General features: G+C 28.4%; 5 protein-coding genes across 5 annotated transcripts; 2 read left to right on the top strand and 3 right to left on the bottom strand.

The window, feature by feature from the left end:
• Nucleotides 1-9,121: 9,121 nt before the first annotated feature.
• LOC113553159 (histone H2A-like) lies at nucleotides 9,122-9,512 on the bottom strand. Its single transcript, XM_026956336.1, has one exon. It carries the CDS (start codon nucleotides 9,497-9,499, stop codon nucleotides 9,122-9,124), a length of 378 nt encoding a protein of 125 aa, XP_026812137.1. The 5' UTR covers nucleotides 9,500-9,512.
• Nucleotides 9,513-9,917: 405 nt separating this feature from the next.
• On the top strand, nucleotides 9,918-10,298 carry LOC113551085 (histone H2B-like). Its single transcript, XM_026953120.1, has one exon. The coding sequence runs from the start codon at nucleotides 9,918-9,920 to the stop codon at nucleotides 10,296-10,298; it is 381 nt and encodes a 126-aa protein (XP_026808921.1).
• Nucleotides 10,299-11,393: 1,095 nt separating this feature from the next.
• Nucleotides 11,394-11,824, bottom strand: LOC113551079 (histone H3). Its single transcript, XM_026953113.1, has one exon. It carries the CDS (start codon nucleotides 11,802-11,804, stop codon nucleotides 11,394-11,396), a length of 411 nt encoding a protein of 136 aa, XP_026808914.1. The 5' UTR covers nucleotides 11,805-11,824.
• A 208-nt stretch (nucleotides 11,825-12,032) lies between these two features.
• Nucleotides 12,033-12,388, top strand: LOC113551092 (histone H4). Its single transcript, XM_026953126.1, has one exon. It carries the CDS (start codon nucleotides 12,077-12,079, stop codon nucleotides 12,386-12,388), a length of 312 nt encoding a protein of 103 aa, XP_026808927.1. The 5' UTR covers nucleotides 12,033-12,076.
• A 2,118-nt stretch (nucleotides 12,389-14,506) lies between these two features.
• On the bottom strand, nucleotides 14,507-15,167 carry LOC113551073 (histone H1A, sperm-like). Its single transcript, XM_026953109.1, is given in 2 exon segments — nucleotides 14,507-14,563; nucleotides 14,566-15,167. Coding segments are annotated over 2 exon segments (627 nt in total). The 5' UTR covers nucleotides 15,136-15,167.
• Nucleotides 15,168-15,422: the final 255 nt, after the last annotated feature.

The following is a 15,422-nucleotide window of genomic DNA, read 5'->3' as shown; positions in this document are numbered from 1 at the left end:
ATTCGATAACAGGAAAATGAATACACTATAATTATTAGTTGACTCCCTAATTCCTCTTTTAATTCATTTATTTAAGTCTCTTAAATTACTAACAATTTTAATCACAAACTTATCCTATTATTATTATATGGTTTATTATTACTGTGCTAACTTGTAAAGATTGCGTATTTCAAATAAAAGAAAAAATAACTCCAAAGTTTAGAATGAATCATCGAGTTTTGGAGATTTTTACATAATCTTCAATCTTTAACATTGGAAGTTTTTCTTCTCGCACAACTATATTTGGTACTTGAATGGTTTAAAAAGTTGGAAATTTTTAGTACTTTTCAGTAAAATTAACGCAACACCAGTTTATGACAAAATCAATTTTGTTTTTGTATGTAGGTATGCTAAATTACATTTTAAAGCTTATTTTTAGTCAGCCTAAAAATTTTATCAAAAACTATATATTACAAACGTCTATACAAAAGCTTAAAATTAGTCTAGTTGACAATTTCATAGAAAATTATGACTTATCTAAGTCATAGTGAAAACGTCTTAAGTTTCTACAATTAAATTTGTTAGTCACAACCAAATAACAACAATTATTTGAGGAAAAATCATTATTTTATGAATATATAATGTGGTAAAAACTTTATAATAGCTCGTATAAAATTAAACTAAAACTTATGAGAAATCTTATAATAAAAAATTAAACATTATAGGCATTAAAATAAAAATAAATAATGTTTTTTTAACCACAAAATTATTTGCAAATTATTATTATTACATTTTAACCAAAAACTACGACATAAGATAATTAGGTTATTTGTTTTATAGTTAAAAATAATACAACAACATTATTAAATGTCGTAAAACCTAATCAGCCAATATCAACGATATATTATTGTATAATATTATATACCTACTATAATAATGTTCTTTTATAGTTCTAGTGCCCGATACAATATTATATAATATTATGATATTATAGTATATTTGTAAAATCTTTATCTAAACAATTTATTAATTTCAAACTATAGAAGTTATGATTTTCTTACCTAATTTTTTACTGCAACGGATCACCAACATATTTTTTGACTCAATTCATTACTTGAGAATAGAACTGAGTTGGACAATACGTTTGTGTTAACCGTGTTAAACTGAAAACAAATCGCAGATGCGTTTTAATGATGTTACTCATTATTTAAAAATTGTTATCTTATATGTGTTTTAATTTTTATATTACGTTAGATGATAATTGCTTAATAATATTTCTATCTTCTTAAATGTTGGCCATTGAAACATATTATTTTCATAAATGTATGTATAACGTATAGTGATATTATTATAATTCAGTTGGACAACATTTAATTCTAAAATAATATTTTATTTTTCTAAATCATAATATTATTTTAATTATTATTTATATAGTTAAAAAAAAAATTAAAATTAAAAACAACCATTCGAAGTATTATAGTAGTCATTATTAATTCGTAATATTGAGATTACAATAAATACTGTGATGAGAATACTTACTGTTTTTACTTTGACAATGTCGTCATCCTCTATATAAATAGACAAAAATTGTTATTTTATTCTAATAGTAAACAATATAATCGCTTTATTGCAGTTCACGCTTAATCATAATTTTAATATTGACAGTAATATAAAAAGTTAAAAGACATTAAAAAAAAAAAAAAATTGTAAGATAAATTTAATGTAAAAAGTTTCTAGTAAAAACAATTGAAGAAAATGTATTGATTAGGTATATAAAAATATAACGAATACAGAATTCGTTAAATATTTATTTAATTATAGGTCCAATAAAAATAAATTAATTTAAGTGATTTGTATGGTGGAAAAAATGTTTTTTTTTCAAATTTTAGTTTCATAAAAACATTTTAGGCCTGTGTTTTATACTATGATATGATGACATTAATTATAAGTTAGTTTTCTCCCTTGAGCAATCATTATATTATATTATGTATAATAATGGTCGTATCGATCTAATATTAATCAATTAACTACTATAACGTTGAATTATTATATCACTATGCTATTGAATAGGTAAACAATAATAATAGGTAAATTAAATTGTATTAAAAAATTGCAAATATAATTATTATATTCGTCCGCCTTGTATTTCCATTGAGGCATTGGACATTTCTGAACGGTTTCATGTTTAAAATGCATTATCTAAAAAAGTCTAAATTGGATGAATTTATTTTAACCTATTTCAATTAAAAATGTACACGAATTATCATACATTAAAATTACATAATGTTAAGGCGTTATAGGTACAATTTTATGTAACAACTGACAACAAATTCAATAATTAGATTAGTCATAAATATTTGTATTAAACGGTTCACATTACATAATGTTTGATATAATTTATACAATTGTGTGCCTATATTATGTATAATTGTCTATTGAATAATAATTAATAAAATAATTGGTACTTGATGACAACAGCCATCATGATTTGTAATGGTTATGTTAATGTGTTGGAACTAAATAGCAAATAATAGGTACTTAAACATCTTATGTTCAATGTCATAATTGAGGTGAATTTGAAGCAACTCAACGCATAATGTAATAATAATATGAAGGAATAATGGATCAATGTCACTGCAAAAATTATTTTGAAAATCAATTCAATGAAGATTAAAGCCTGTAATATATAAATAATAAGTGTGCATTTTGCATGCTCTCAATAGCTTAAGGCTTCAATTTAATGCTGAAAAAAAGGATTAAAAATTTTTAAAAAAAAACTGTGGACTTAGAATAATATTGTCTTTGATAATGTAATGTAATTGTTATTAAATAAATATTAATATTATTGTATAAATTATATATAAAACAATATGTATTAAACATAAAATATAATAAAACAGTAAATAAGTATTTAATATTTTTTGTTTTTATTTTTTAATATAAAAAACATATTGATCCGTATGAATTAATAAAATTGACATCCATTTATTAATATGATAAATACTAGAAGTATTATTTTAAAACCAGATTTCGAGTCATGACATATAATGTTGCCATAGAAAAAAAACAAAAAATATCTAGTTCTATAACTTAATAACTATGAAGCAATTATTGTTTTTAAAAATATTTTTAGTTATTGGTAAAAACATAATTTAAAAACTTAAAAAATTCTTAAGACTATGTACTTGAAACAGTTAAAATACATTAAAATTATAGCATGGAAAACATCATATCAGACAATCGGGAAAAAAATGTGTGAAATATTCATTAAATATGTGCTACTTATAAAAAATATTTTTAAAACTACCCACATGTATAAAAAAATGTTATACCATAATATAATTATGTAGACAAATTAAATAAGTTTATTTTCTTTCTCTCATAGCTATAATAAATCATTATATGCTAAATTTCTTTATCTATATATAGTCAAGTTCAAAAAAGTTAATTTAGTATAAAGTAAATTACGTGGATGTAACAATATAATAGTACTCTGCGAATCATTAATTATAAGACATTTAGACATCTAACGAAACTTTACTTATTGTGAATTAGTTTTCGGCAAAGGTGATTATATTTTGAAAAGAGCCATTTTAATTGGTGATTTCCGATTGCGGCCAATGCACACATTATAATAAAATGTTCGTATAGAATTTATAAAAGGCATAGATTAAAAAAAAAAAAAAATGTTAAAGTTAGTTCTTAATAACTCAAAGTGAAATATTTTTTATTTGCAATCTTAGAATTAATCGGTTTTCGTTCTTTAATGAACTAGAAAGCACAATTCGCGCCAAATATTTTTAACTCGTGTGAATGCACTGTATTATATTATTTACATTATAGTAGGTATACTATGTGGGACACGGTCGTGATATTGCTTTAGTTTTAAATGTTTTAATTATCACTAAAAACAGTATTTTCTATTTATTTATTACGGTCCGCAATCAGTATATGAAAAAAGTTAAAAATTAGTTAGTATGCCGAAGCAATGGTTTGGCATTTCATTAATTAGTTTGATTGCTTTTCTGATCGCCACAAATTATTTGCAATAATTAGATTGCAATAGATTAGCCGTATCTAAATTTGAACGATTGATAATATTTATAATACTATTGGTCAATTCACTATACAAGACTATATGTGACCACATATATAGATGAAAATAATATGTAAGTGTATTATGTATCATTATTATCACGAAGAAGACTATACACATATGGATTGGATAATTTAATGTAATTTAAGGAACATTAAACTTTTTAATCTCAAGCATTAATTCAAAGTAACTTGTAAGCAGTCATATGTTCTATGTCAATACCATTGTTGATTATTAAGTAATGTTCAATAACGGGAATATACTCGTATTTTGCATGTAAAGAAAGACGGTTTTGCTTGTCCTTAGAGTTTTGATTTTTTTTTTCAAAGATATTATTGCTTAGAATTCCGTTGTTTTTATATTTTTTCAAACTTAAATATCAACTGTATAATATGATATTATAAAAAATAAAACTTCTACAACGCAGAAAATATTATCTTCTATATCGTGTATTTATTTAGTTCTTTGACTATGACTGTAGTCTGAATGATTATTTTTCGTTTCACGAACAATTTATGAGTATTTGATATACTGGTACCCTTTTATGTGGCAGAGAAAAAATGTCGTTCGATATCTAACAATATTTTAAGTATAATTGTTATAAAGGATAGCAATAGATACTACGAAAAATGTTAAATTTTTTTTAGCGAAAATAGGTGAACAATAATTTTCTACCGACCGTTCAATATGACATTATGTAGTTTTATTAATTTTGCTCAAAAGAATACCAAATTTAGGTTTCTTAATTATTACTCATGTAGGCATAATTTACATTAATAATCGACATAATATTTTATACATATTTTATATCCCAACACTTATTGTAATGGTAGGTATTACATTCCTATAATAGTTATTACGATTGATTTTATAAATGTTACACGTATATGACGTAGGTGTCATATTTCATAAGTCCCTTACACTATCACACCATTCGTTCATGTATTTACCTATATAAATAATTTGATGTATAGGTAATGATAATAAAAATGAAATTAATGAGTTAATGAGAAACTAAAATATTATAAATGTTTTATGTTTCAAAATATGATACTTGTTATTTCATGTTTGTCTGTGGATATTTTGTTAATGAACTAATATAATGTATTTATGAATTCACAATAATCGGTAACACTCATTTGTGACTTAGGTTTCAGATTCTAAACAATAAAATACAAATAATTAAGTCAATTTCTTAATATGGCTGCACTAGCACAAGTCAATTATTATTATATCTTTAATAATACAATATTATATGGATAATATTTTTATGACATTACAAAATTATTGAGCTCAGAAATTTTTGGTGTAGTTGCATGAATATAAATATTAGAAAATAAATATTTTATATAAAAAAAAAATTTATTTACAAAATAAAATTGGTGAACTAAAATATCAATAAAAATACTCAAAAAATATACGTAACCTGTACAATAAAGTATAACTAAAATGTGTCACCATCAACGGAGTTGTTATTCAACCAATATTTAAAATGCGGGAATTAAGAAAGGCTAGTTAACAAGTTAAAAAAGTTAATCTTTTTAAACTTAGTTCATTAATTTTCTAATTAACTTAATACAATTTCAGGTTACACTATCGATTATAATATCTTTTTCTGGTTTATTTGAATAATTATAGGTACGTTTATTAAGAATCATTGTAAATACATAAATATTCTTTGATTTAATAATTTATTTGACATAAACGCTTACTGTATCAACCCCTAAGCTAGCGTGAAATAAGAAGGAATAATAGGGTACCTACAATTTTAATATTTTTAATTTTTAGTCGTATATTTGTAACTATTTAAAATAATTTAAAATGGCACATTTATATTTTTATCTCGGCATATCAGATAGTAATTGAAAAAAGATATTTTTTTTTATCTTAGTTAATTTAATGATTTTGTCTATACTAACTACTTTTAAATATTTATGAATAAATATATAATTTGTAAACCATTAATTTGTCACTGAGTTGTATTATGAAGATTTGAGCTTTTTCTCCGCGCCTAAACTAATTTTGTCTTAGTTTTTAAAGTGAAATGACATGTTTGATATTAAAAATAAAACTAAAGACTAAGATATAAGAACATTATCTGTGTTTGTACATTCGGTTGTTGTTATATTAACATTTTTAACCGAGTTACGAGTGTGTAATATATTACAATTAAAAAATGCTCATTAACACAAATATCATAAAAAATTAACTCGTATAAATAAGTAATATTCTTATTTTAATTTTGATGATAATTTTTAGTTTATTCAATTTAATATCTAATTTAGACAATTGATTCTGTTTAACGCAAATTTACTATGTTTTCAATTGAAAATTGAGAACAACATATTTGGGTGTATTTACCTTTCAAAATTTACCTAACTCTAATACTTAAGTAAAGTTTTTTTAGTAAGTCATTAACTTAATCAACATTGATGAATTTAATGACAAAGTAAAAATAATAATATAATGTTATATTACTAATATTGATTATTGTATATTCTGTACATATCTAATCATCATGTTATAGTCACTAACTCTTTAGTTTTTACAGTACCTATACTATTATATTATATTAATGAGTATTATTATAGTATTAGTATTGTAGTTAATGTAGTTTTAAAGATCGTATTCTATCGATATAGTTATTTTCCAATACCATTTTTCAATTTTTCACTTTTTTTAAAACACTAACATGCGTCTCATTTATATTTTTACAATCAAATCGCGAGTACGCTCCTGTCACTCATTTATAATATTATAACTGTATTTATTATAATTATTATAATTTCTTTTGCGCCACGAGTAAACATGCAGTTAAGCGTGGGTTTTATTTATTACTTTTTGACTAAAAACATTTATAAGGGCAATGGATTACTATATAATATTTAATTCAGATTTTCCGATGTCACTAACTAATATAAAATTTCAGATAAGTAACCTAAGTACTTATTTGTTTTTTCAAGTGATTTATTCCTATTAAATATAGGGTAGATTAAAATAAACAGATTACTTGTTTTAATAACTTAGTATGATAAAAATATTAATTTGACTTTTTAACGCTGATAGGCATAGGCGAACCTAGACACTTTTATTAGGGCAGGCCAAATGAAAAATATAAAAAATTCTTGACAACTTTTTATAGCTATTTTGTTTAATGTATATACAATGAATATATAATGGTATTATATGATGATTTGGTGTATATAATAAAATGAATATTTCTTTACAATTTAAATATTTAATAATAACTAAACATTTTAATAACTAATACATTTATTAAAGATATACATAATTATAATTTATTTTTTACTATTTAAATTATTATTATTAAAATGTCCATGGTTATATAATGTTAAAAAAATACATATTATATATGAATTTTTTTTAATGAAAGGTTATATTTTTGTATACGTAGTTTTAAAATTATTCCGAATTGTTTTCATTTAAATTTTGATAATTACACGCTTTGTCTTGTATCACGTGTCGAATATAAAATAAAAATTACGAAAATATTAATTTTCCAAAGAAATTATACAAACAGAAAAGCGATAAATTGATAAACTATAACTATCGATAAGATCAAGAAGAAACTCAAGAACGATTATGATCGTTTTTTTTATATCTAAAAAATAATCATTGACGAAAATAATATTGAACAAAATTAATTATTATCCGAGTTTCACACACGCGGTCTTTTTTAACAGTTTTATGACTTTAAAAATACATATAAATTCAACAAACAATAGATAATGTTTTAAATAGCATTAAATGATAGCTAGACTTCTGGACAATGAAGCTATTAAATTACACGAAATAATGTGAATTACTTACAATGAGTAATTTGAAAAAATTATACATGCTCGTCTTTTTTTAAACAGCGATGTGACTAACGGGGGTTAATAATAAATAATTATTTGGTGATGTATTAATGTGTATAACAATAATATGGTACTTATATTTAAATAATAATTAAAATATTTTGGCTATCCTCTATCTATAAAAAAAAAATATTCTAATTAATAATTACCTCTGTATAATTTTGTATAATGTTAACGCAAGAATCTTATGAATAACCGCTGTCGCCGGTCAATGATAAAAATATGAATTTATAGTAAAAGAAATAATATGAAAATATTAAAGTACGTATAATTGACAATCATTTTCTACGGGTATATCACCACGTAACAAACATTGCCGACTGACGATTAGTTAAGTAACTAATAATACTTGTTATAATATAAAAAAAAACGTCAAATGTCTAAATTAAACAATAATTAATAAAACCGATTATTCGACTGCATTGAATAGACTATACGACTCCATATTTCTATATCAATGTTAAAAATAAATGTTATTATTATGTTCATATTGTGTAGTATGTACAATTTTTTGATTTAAGAATTTATATCAAGTCCACATATTCGTACACTTCTAAGTTCTAATAGATACGAGCGGTAAAATAATCGTGTAGTAGGTACGAAACATTTAACGAAAAATTTCACAAATTTTATATGCGAAAATAAAGTTTTTAATTTTAAATAAATATACTATTAGCCATTTTAAAAAAAAATCACTTTATTATGTTATATTATAATCCTCATTTGTACCTATATAAATATAGTACCTGTATACTATGTATGATATTATGTTAATATATAAAACGTACAAATTTACACGTTTACGTGTATAAATATATTATTTATAATTCCTAAATAATTATTAAAATATATAATACATGTATGCAATTTTTTAGTCAGTATTAGGTCAGGCCATGGCCTGACCCGTATTTTCGCCTATGCTGATAGGTACAACTGTTTATTATGTACTCACTTAGCTAAAAATCAAATAAAACAATTTATAAATTTTGGTTTTCATTCATTATAATAATATAATATAAACTATATATAATATGTTATGATTAGATAAAACTAAATTAAAAGAAAATATTTGTATTATAATTTGTGGCCCTGATAAGGACCGTTTTAAACAAAAAATATACATCAAAATACATGCATACTATTTAAGTAGTACCAATTGATATATTTCTTAAACTTTCTTTTCAGTCTTTTTTGGTAGGAGTACGGCTTGGATGTTGGGCAGCACACCTCCTTGAGCGATAGTTACTCCGGACAACAATTTGTTTAACTCCTCGTCGTTCCTGATTGCCAATTGCAAATGCCTGGGGATGATACGAGACTTCTTGTTGTCACGGGCAGCGTTACCAGCCAATTCCAACACTTCGGCCGCCAAATATTCCATTACGGCGGCCAGGTATACCGGTGCGCCGGCTCCTACACGTTCGGCGTAGTTTCCTTTTCTTAGCAGACGATGGATACGACCGACCGGAAACTGGAGTCCAGCACGGGACGACCTGGTCTTGGATTTGCCTCCCTTCGATTTTCCTGCTTTGCCTCTTCCGCTCATTGTGATGCTTGTACAAATTTTCGACTGGGTAGTAGTAGTAGTTGAACGGAATGACGTGACTTAAATGATATTCAGCTTTACGAAATCCAGGGCTTATATAGTGAAATCTCCCCTAAATTCAAATGCATTAGACGTATAAAACAACGTTTAACGACGTAACATAACATGTACGACATGCAAGAGTCTATAAAAAGGATGGTGTTTTACATGAGCCGAATATAGAGTGGTCAGAGCAGATGTTTTCTACTCCGGAGGGTTGTAACACTAATATTGGGGTGGCAGCTACCAATGTGCGCACGTTTTAAGATCTTAAAAATAATATAAATACGGTAACCGTACTATAGAAAGGCGTCATTCGATTGAATCCTACCGTAGTACACAGTTTAGCACTTCAACAGGATACCCGATCGAATTAAACATGGCTCCAGGAGGTAAATCGGCAGGAAAGGCGATGAAAAAATCGTCGGGCAAAGCGCAGAAGAACATCGTCAAGTCTGACAAGAAACGCAAGCCTAAGAGAAAAGAATCATACGCAATCTACATCTACAAAGTACTGAAACAAGTACACCCCGACACCGGTGTCTCCTCGAAGGCAATGAGCATCATGAACAGTTTCGTCAACGATCTGTTTGAGCGCATAGCCACCGAATCTAGTCGTTTGGCACACTACAACAAGCGTTCGACCATTACCAGTCGGGAAATCCAAACTGCTGTCCGACTATTGTTACCCGGTGAATTGGCCAAGCACGCCGTAAGTGAAGGAACAAAGGCAGTCACTAAATACACAAGCTCCAAGTAAAATACGTTATTTATAATATCCTGACACCTACTGCGATAGGTTCAAACTTAAAAAGGTTCTTTTAAGGGCCACCAATTATTACTATAATATTATTTAATGTCGTATTTTTCGTAGTTATTTAATCTTGTAAAATAATACTTGGTTATTTAGTATTATGATTATTAACTAGTTGTAATTATTATTAGGCACCGAAAAATAATTTACATTTTCAACACAGCTTAGGTAGCTATGTACAAATTGATTATATGGTTCCTTATAATTATATTGAAAATATTAATAGTAAATTTGATAAAATGATATACAAAACTATTAATTTGTCCTTGTGTAATTATGTGTACAAAAAAATTATTAACTACGCAACATCTCTGAATTGGTCGCATGTCTTCCGGTATGTATAATTGTTTACTTATCAAAACATAAAAGACATCTTATTATCTTAATAATTAGAAAAGCATCATGTAATTAAATGAAAAAAAAAAATTGCAATATTTTGAATTAATAAAACTGTATTAGATCTATAATCATATGGTGATTATAACCACGGCATACAATGTATAATGTAAATAATACTAAGTTTATAATAGAATCTAAGTTAAATAACAAAAATAACGACCACATAAAAATTACGAAAATATTAATTAGAAGTTACATATTTTGAGTCTTTGTCATTGCTAGTTGTCGTTAAATTCTGAAAGTCTCGATACAAAATATTTTATAAAAATATATTATTATAAAAAGGTTGACAAGTGGGTACCACTCTGCTGTACAGTGGGTTACTGTAATTTTGATTTATTAAATTTGTATTCAATATATAGTCATCGCACAGCATCACTATGTCAATAATCATTTATGATACATTGAGGTTCATACTATAGGTGATCCATAGCAATGCACAATTAATTGTACCAGCAATTAATTATCCAGAATTTATTGCTGAACATTGAAATAATTTTTGATTTTAATAATTTAATCATTATATAGCGTTAATAGAAACGTTTTTTAAGTATATACTACTATTTGTATTGATTTAAAATAATAAATTGGTGGCCCTGATAAGGGCCGTTTTAAGAAGAACTATTTGTTAAAAATTTGAGTTTAAGCACGTTCTCCGCGGATACGACGGGCCAGTTGGATATCCTTTGGCATTATGGTGACGCGTTTGGCGTGGATGGCGCACAAGTTGGTGTCTTCGAAAAGACCGACCAAATAGGCCTCGCTGGCTTCCTGCAACGCCATGACGGCGGAGCTCTGGAAACGCAAGTCGGTCTTGAAGTCCTGTGCGATTTCACGCACCAGACGTTGGAACGGCAATTTGCGGATCAACAGCTCCGTGCTCTTCTGGTAACGACGGATTTCACGGAGAGCGACTGTTCCCGGACGGTAACGATGGGGTTTCTTCACTCCTCCGGTGGCGGGTGCGCTCTTACGGGCGGCTTTGGTGGCCAACTGCTTCCTGGGAGCCTTACCTCCGGTAGACTTGCGGGCTGTCTGCTTGGTACGGGCCATTGTAAAATAGGTGATATCAATCCACGACTTATCTTCAGAAGAAATGTATACACAATGAAACACGGTGAGACAAACACCCTTTATTTATACGATTTTCAGAGGGTTGCTAACGTAGTATGATTGGGCCGAGGGGTGTGGTCTCGCGCATTCCTCGGTGTAGGGTATGTGGATCGATCGCATAAATACCGCGTTGTCGAACGGTAAGTTACCATTTATCTCAACAAACCTCGTCTTCGTTACAACCACTAATACGTCTACAGCAATAGGTTATCATGACTGGTCGCGGCAAAGGAGGAAAAGGTCTTGGAAAAGGAGGTGCCAAACGTCATCGCAAAGTGTTGCGTGATAACATCCAGGGAATCACCAAGCCCGCAATCCGTCGTTTGGCTCGTCGGGGAGGAGTGAAGCGTATTTCTGGATTGATCTACGAAGAAACCCGCGGAGTGTTAAAAGTTTTTTTGGAAAATGTAATCCGTGATGCGGTCACTTATACTGAACACGCAAAGAGGAAGACCGTGACCGCCATGGACGTCGTCTACGCACTGAAACGCCAAGGTCGTACATTGTACGGATTTGGTGGTTAATCACTCAATTTACTTAACTTTTTTTAAAAAGGCCTTTTTTAGGGCCACCATATTTATTATATCGAAATACATCGTGTATAAATGTTACTTTTTCATACTTGAGATTTTTTTGAATAATATTGGTGTATTCTCACATAAAATATTTTTAATAGACATTTTTAGTCAAAATATTCCTTTTAAAATCTTATTGTGGGTATCGCGGTTGAAAAGGAATTATGTAAATTTATTATAATACTGAGTTAGAACAATATTGGAAGTTGGTCTAATATATTTTTATACCATAAACGTGCTGCATACTGAACATTTTTAATTTAACGTATTATATCAATAATAATAACCCATATAGTAAAAAGTAATTTTAAAATAACTTTAGAAATATTTTTGGGAAAATAATGAATATTTTTTAAACATTGTTTAATGATCGACATATATTTTAAAAAAGATTAAAAGGTTTTTTTTTGTTCGGAAAAAATAGTCTTCAAAATATATTAAAAAATTCGTTTTATTCAATTTTTAAAATAAAATTACCAACACGCAAATGCAACAAGTTTCGAGCTCTATTTTGATCGGTATATTGTTTCGCCTTTTAGAATAATTATTAAGCACGTTTTCTTTTATTTTATAACTATAAGCATGTATTAATGTAAAATTACATTAAAAATATTTAATTAATAATATATTTATATAAAATAATATTGCAATAGATAGATACCTAGGTGCCAATATTTGTTAATAACACGCTGGGTTAATATTAAAATATTTTAGCTGGCTGATGTTGTACACACCTATTTTCAGTTTAAAATCAAATTTCATTTTCACAAATAAAAATAAAAGAATATTATGATTAAAAACATCTATTTTATTCATTGTTCACGTTCATCTATTGTTATTGTTACAATATGTTGTATGTAAATTGTGAATGTTATTTCTTGGGAATCATACCTAAAAACGCAGGTACTTAAAGTCAAAAATGAAATCAATCATAATCTATAATATATTTCTTATTATAATGTATTTTATAATTATTTCAAGTGAATCCCGGTAGATTTTGGTTTCCTCAACTTTGTTCGTATACGAATACTTTCGTTTTAGATAATATATATGCGGAAAACATTAGTGATGTATGTAACATAATTTTAAAGCTTTTCGCTTTATATTTATTAATCTCGTCAGTGATGCTTAAAAACATAATATCTAATTAAAAGATCCAACTATTTTCGTATGTTTTTCATAAGATCGGTTGTGTAATTTTTTTATTTATTTGATTTTTCAAACTTTTTCATGAACAATTGAGAAAAGTGCTCGAAAATTTAAAAATCGCTAAATATGTGTTATAAGTTTGTTGCTTAATAATTTTTATATTAATAATAAAGAACGCAATGTCCAAGTTAATATATGATTTTTATTTTAAAAACCATTACATCATGTGCTCTCTGCATGACTTACATTTTAACTACAATTTTATAACCTTAAAACTGAAATCGCCAAACAATTACGCTACTATTCTTATCATATGACACATGATGCGATATAAACTTTTCTAATTAAAAAGTGATTTCTAAATCACTAAGCAGTAAATCTATTAGTAAAAAACAAAAAAAAAAAAAAAAAAAAACACGCAATAAGAATGAGTTAAAATAAATTATATGTGATACACTTATTAACATTTAACGCACTAAGTTTGTTATTAAAATATAATCAGTACACGATGTCATATTGTGCGGCGACTACTGTTGGTACAAAATATGGTAGAGCCAACAAAGGTTCAAGTTTGTGGTAGGCACTATACACAAATAATATTACGCCGTTATAATATTGTATTGTGAGTAAATATCAATACGTATAAATTATAATAATCATCAACAGATTGACGAGTGTTGATCCGAAGAGCATATCATCGCGACGAAAGTATAATAACTGGAGTATTCAAAGCGGAGGGGGACGTGATCCTCCGGTACGATAGAAGTAAATCGAAAAAATCCTAACCAACGAGAAGTGGGTATTTTTTAAATACGCAAGTCACGAAAGTGATTTTTTTAGGTGTATCAGAAAAAATTTGTGGTCCTGAGAAGGACCGTTTTAAGGGTGCGCGACGCGTGAGAAGTGATCGTTCAAAGTTTACTTCTTCTTGGGAGCTGCTGTTTTTTTCGTTGGAGTCTTCTTCGCTTTGGCTTTACAGCGCCCGCAGGTTTTTTCGGCTTGGCCGGAGATTTCTTCGGTTTGGCAGCCTTAGGTTTAGCGGCGACGGCCTTTTTGACTTTTTTAGCTGCCGGTTCGCCGGAAGCGGGCTTCACCTTCTTAGCAGAAGTCGACTTCCTCTTTACGGCACCGGGGGCTTTGACTTTTTTAACGACCGGCTTCTTTTTGGCCGCAGCTACCTTCTTCGGTTTTACCTCGGCAACCGGCAGTTTGAAATGTCCAGAAGCGCCGGTGCCCTTGGTCTGAACAACAGTGCCGTTGGCGACGGCGGCTTTCAAAAACTTCCTGATGAACGGCGCCAACTTGGCGGGATCGACTTTGTAGTTGGCAGCCAAGTACTTTTTGATAGCCGGCAAAGAAGAACCTTTCTTCTCCTTGAGTTCCTTGATGGCAGACGTGACCATCACGGAAGTGGTCGGATGAGACGCAGCGGCGGGCTGCTTCTTAGTCTTAGCAGCAGCAGCGGCCTTCTTCTTGGCCGGAGACTTTTTCGCAGCTGGCGATGCAGCCACTGGTGCCGGAGCGGCCAGAACGACGGTTTCTGTCATAGTAGAGCTGATGTCGAACGTAGTAAAGCAACTCGAAATCTTACAGTCGAATATAACATTGAACGACGGAACGGTTAGAAAATATATATACTGTACCGTACCGACTAGTAAACCGTTGTGATTCGCGCCATCGACACGGTTACGGTTGTGCAAACATTTTTCACGATTACTCAGCAAGAAACAGTTGTACGACTCTGGTTTTAAACTTTCCAGAAAGCCAACTAAATTTCAAAAGATCCTATATATCTAAATCGACGCTATCCGGTATCAAAAAACCACCACGGATC

This window comes from Rhopalosiphum maidis, chromosome 2, assembly GCF_003676215.2.
Source record: "Rhopalosiphum maidis isolate BTI-1 chromosome 2, ASM367621v3, whole genome shotgun sequence".
NCBI classification, from domain to species: domain Eukaryota; kingdom Metazoa; phylum Arthropoda; class Insecta; order Hemiptera; family Aphididae; genus Rhopalosiphum; species Rhopalosiphum maidis.
The sequence above is the reverse complement of the archived record's forward strand: the minus strand, read 5'-3'. Positions and strand labels throughout refer to the sequence as shown.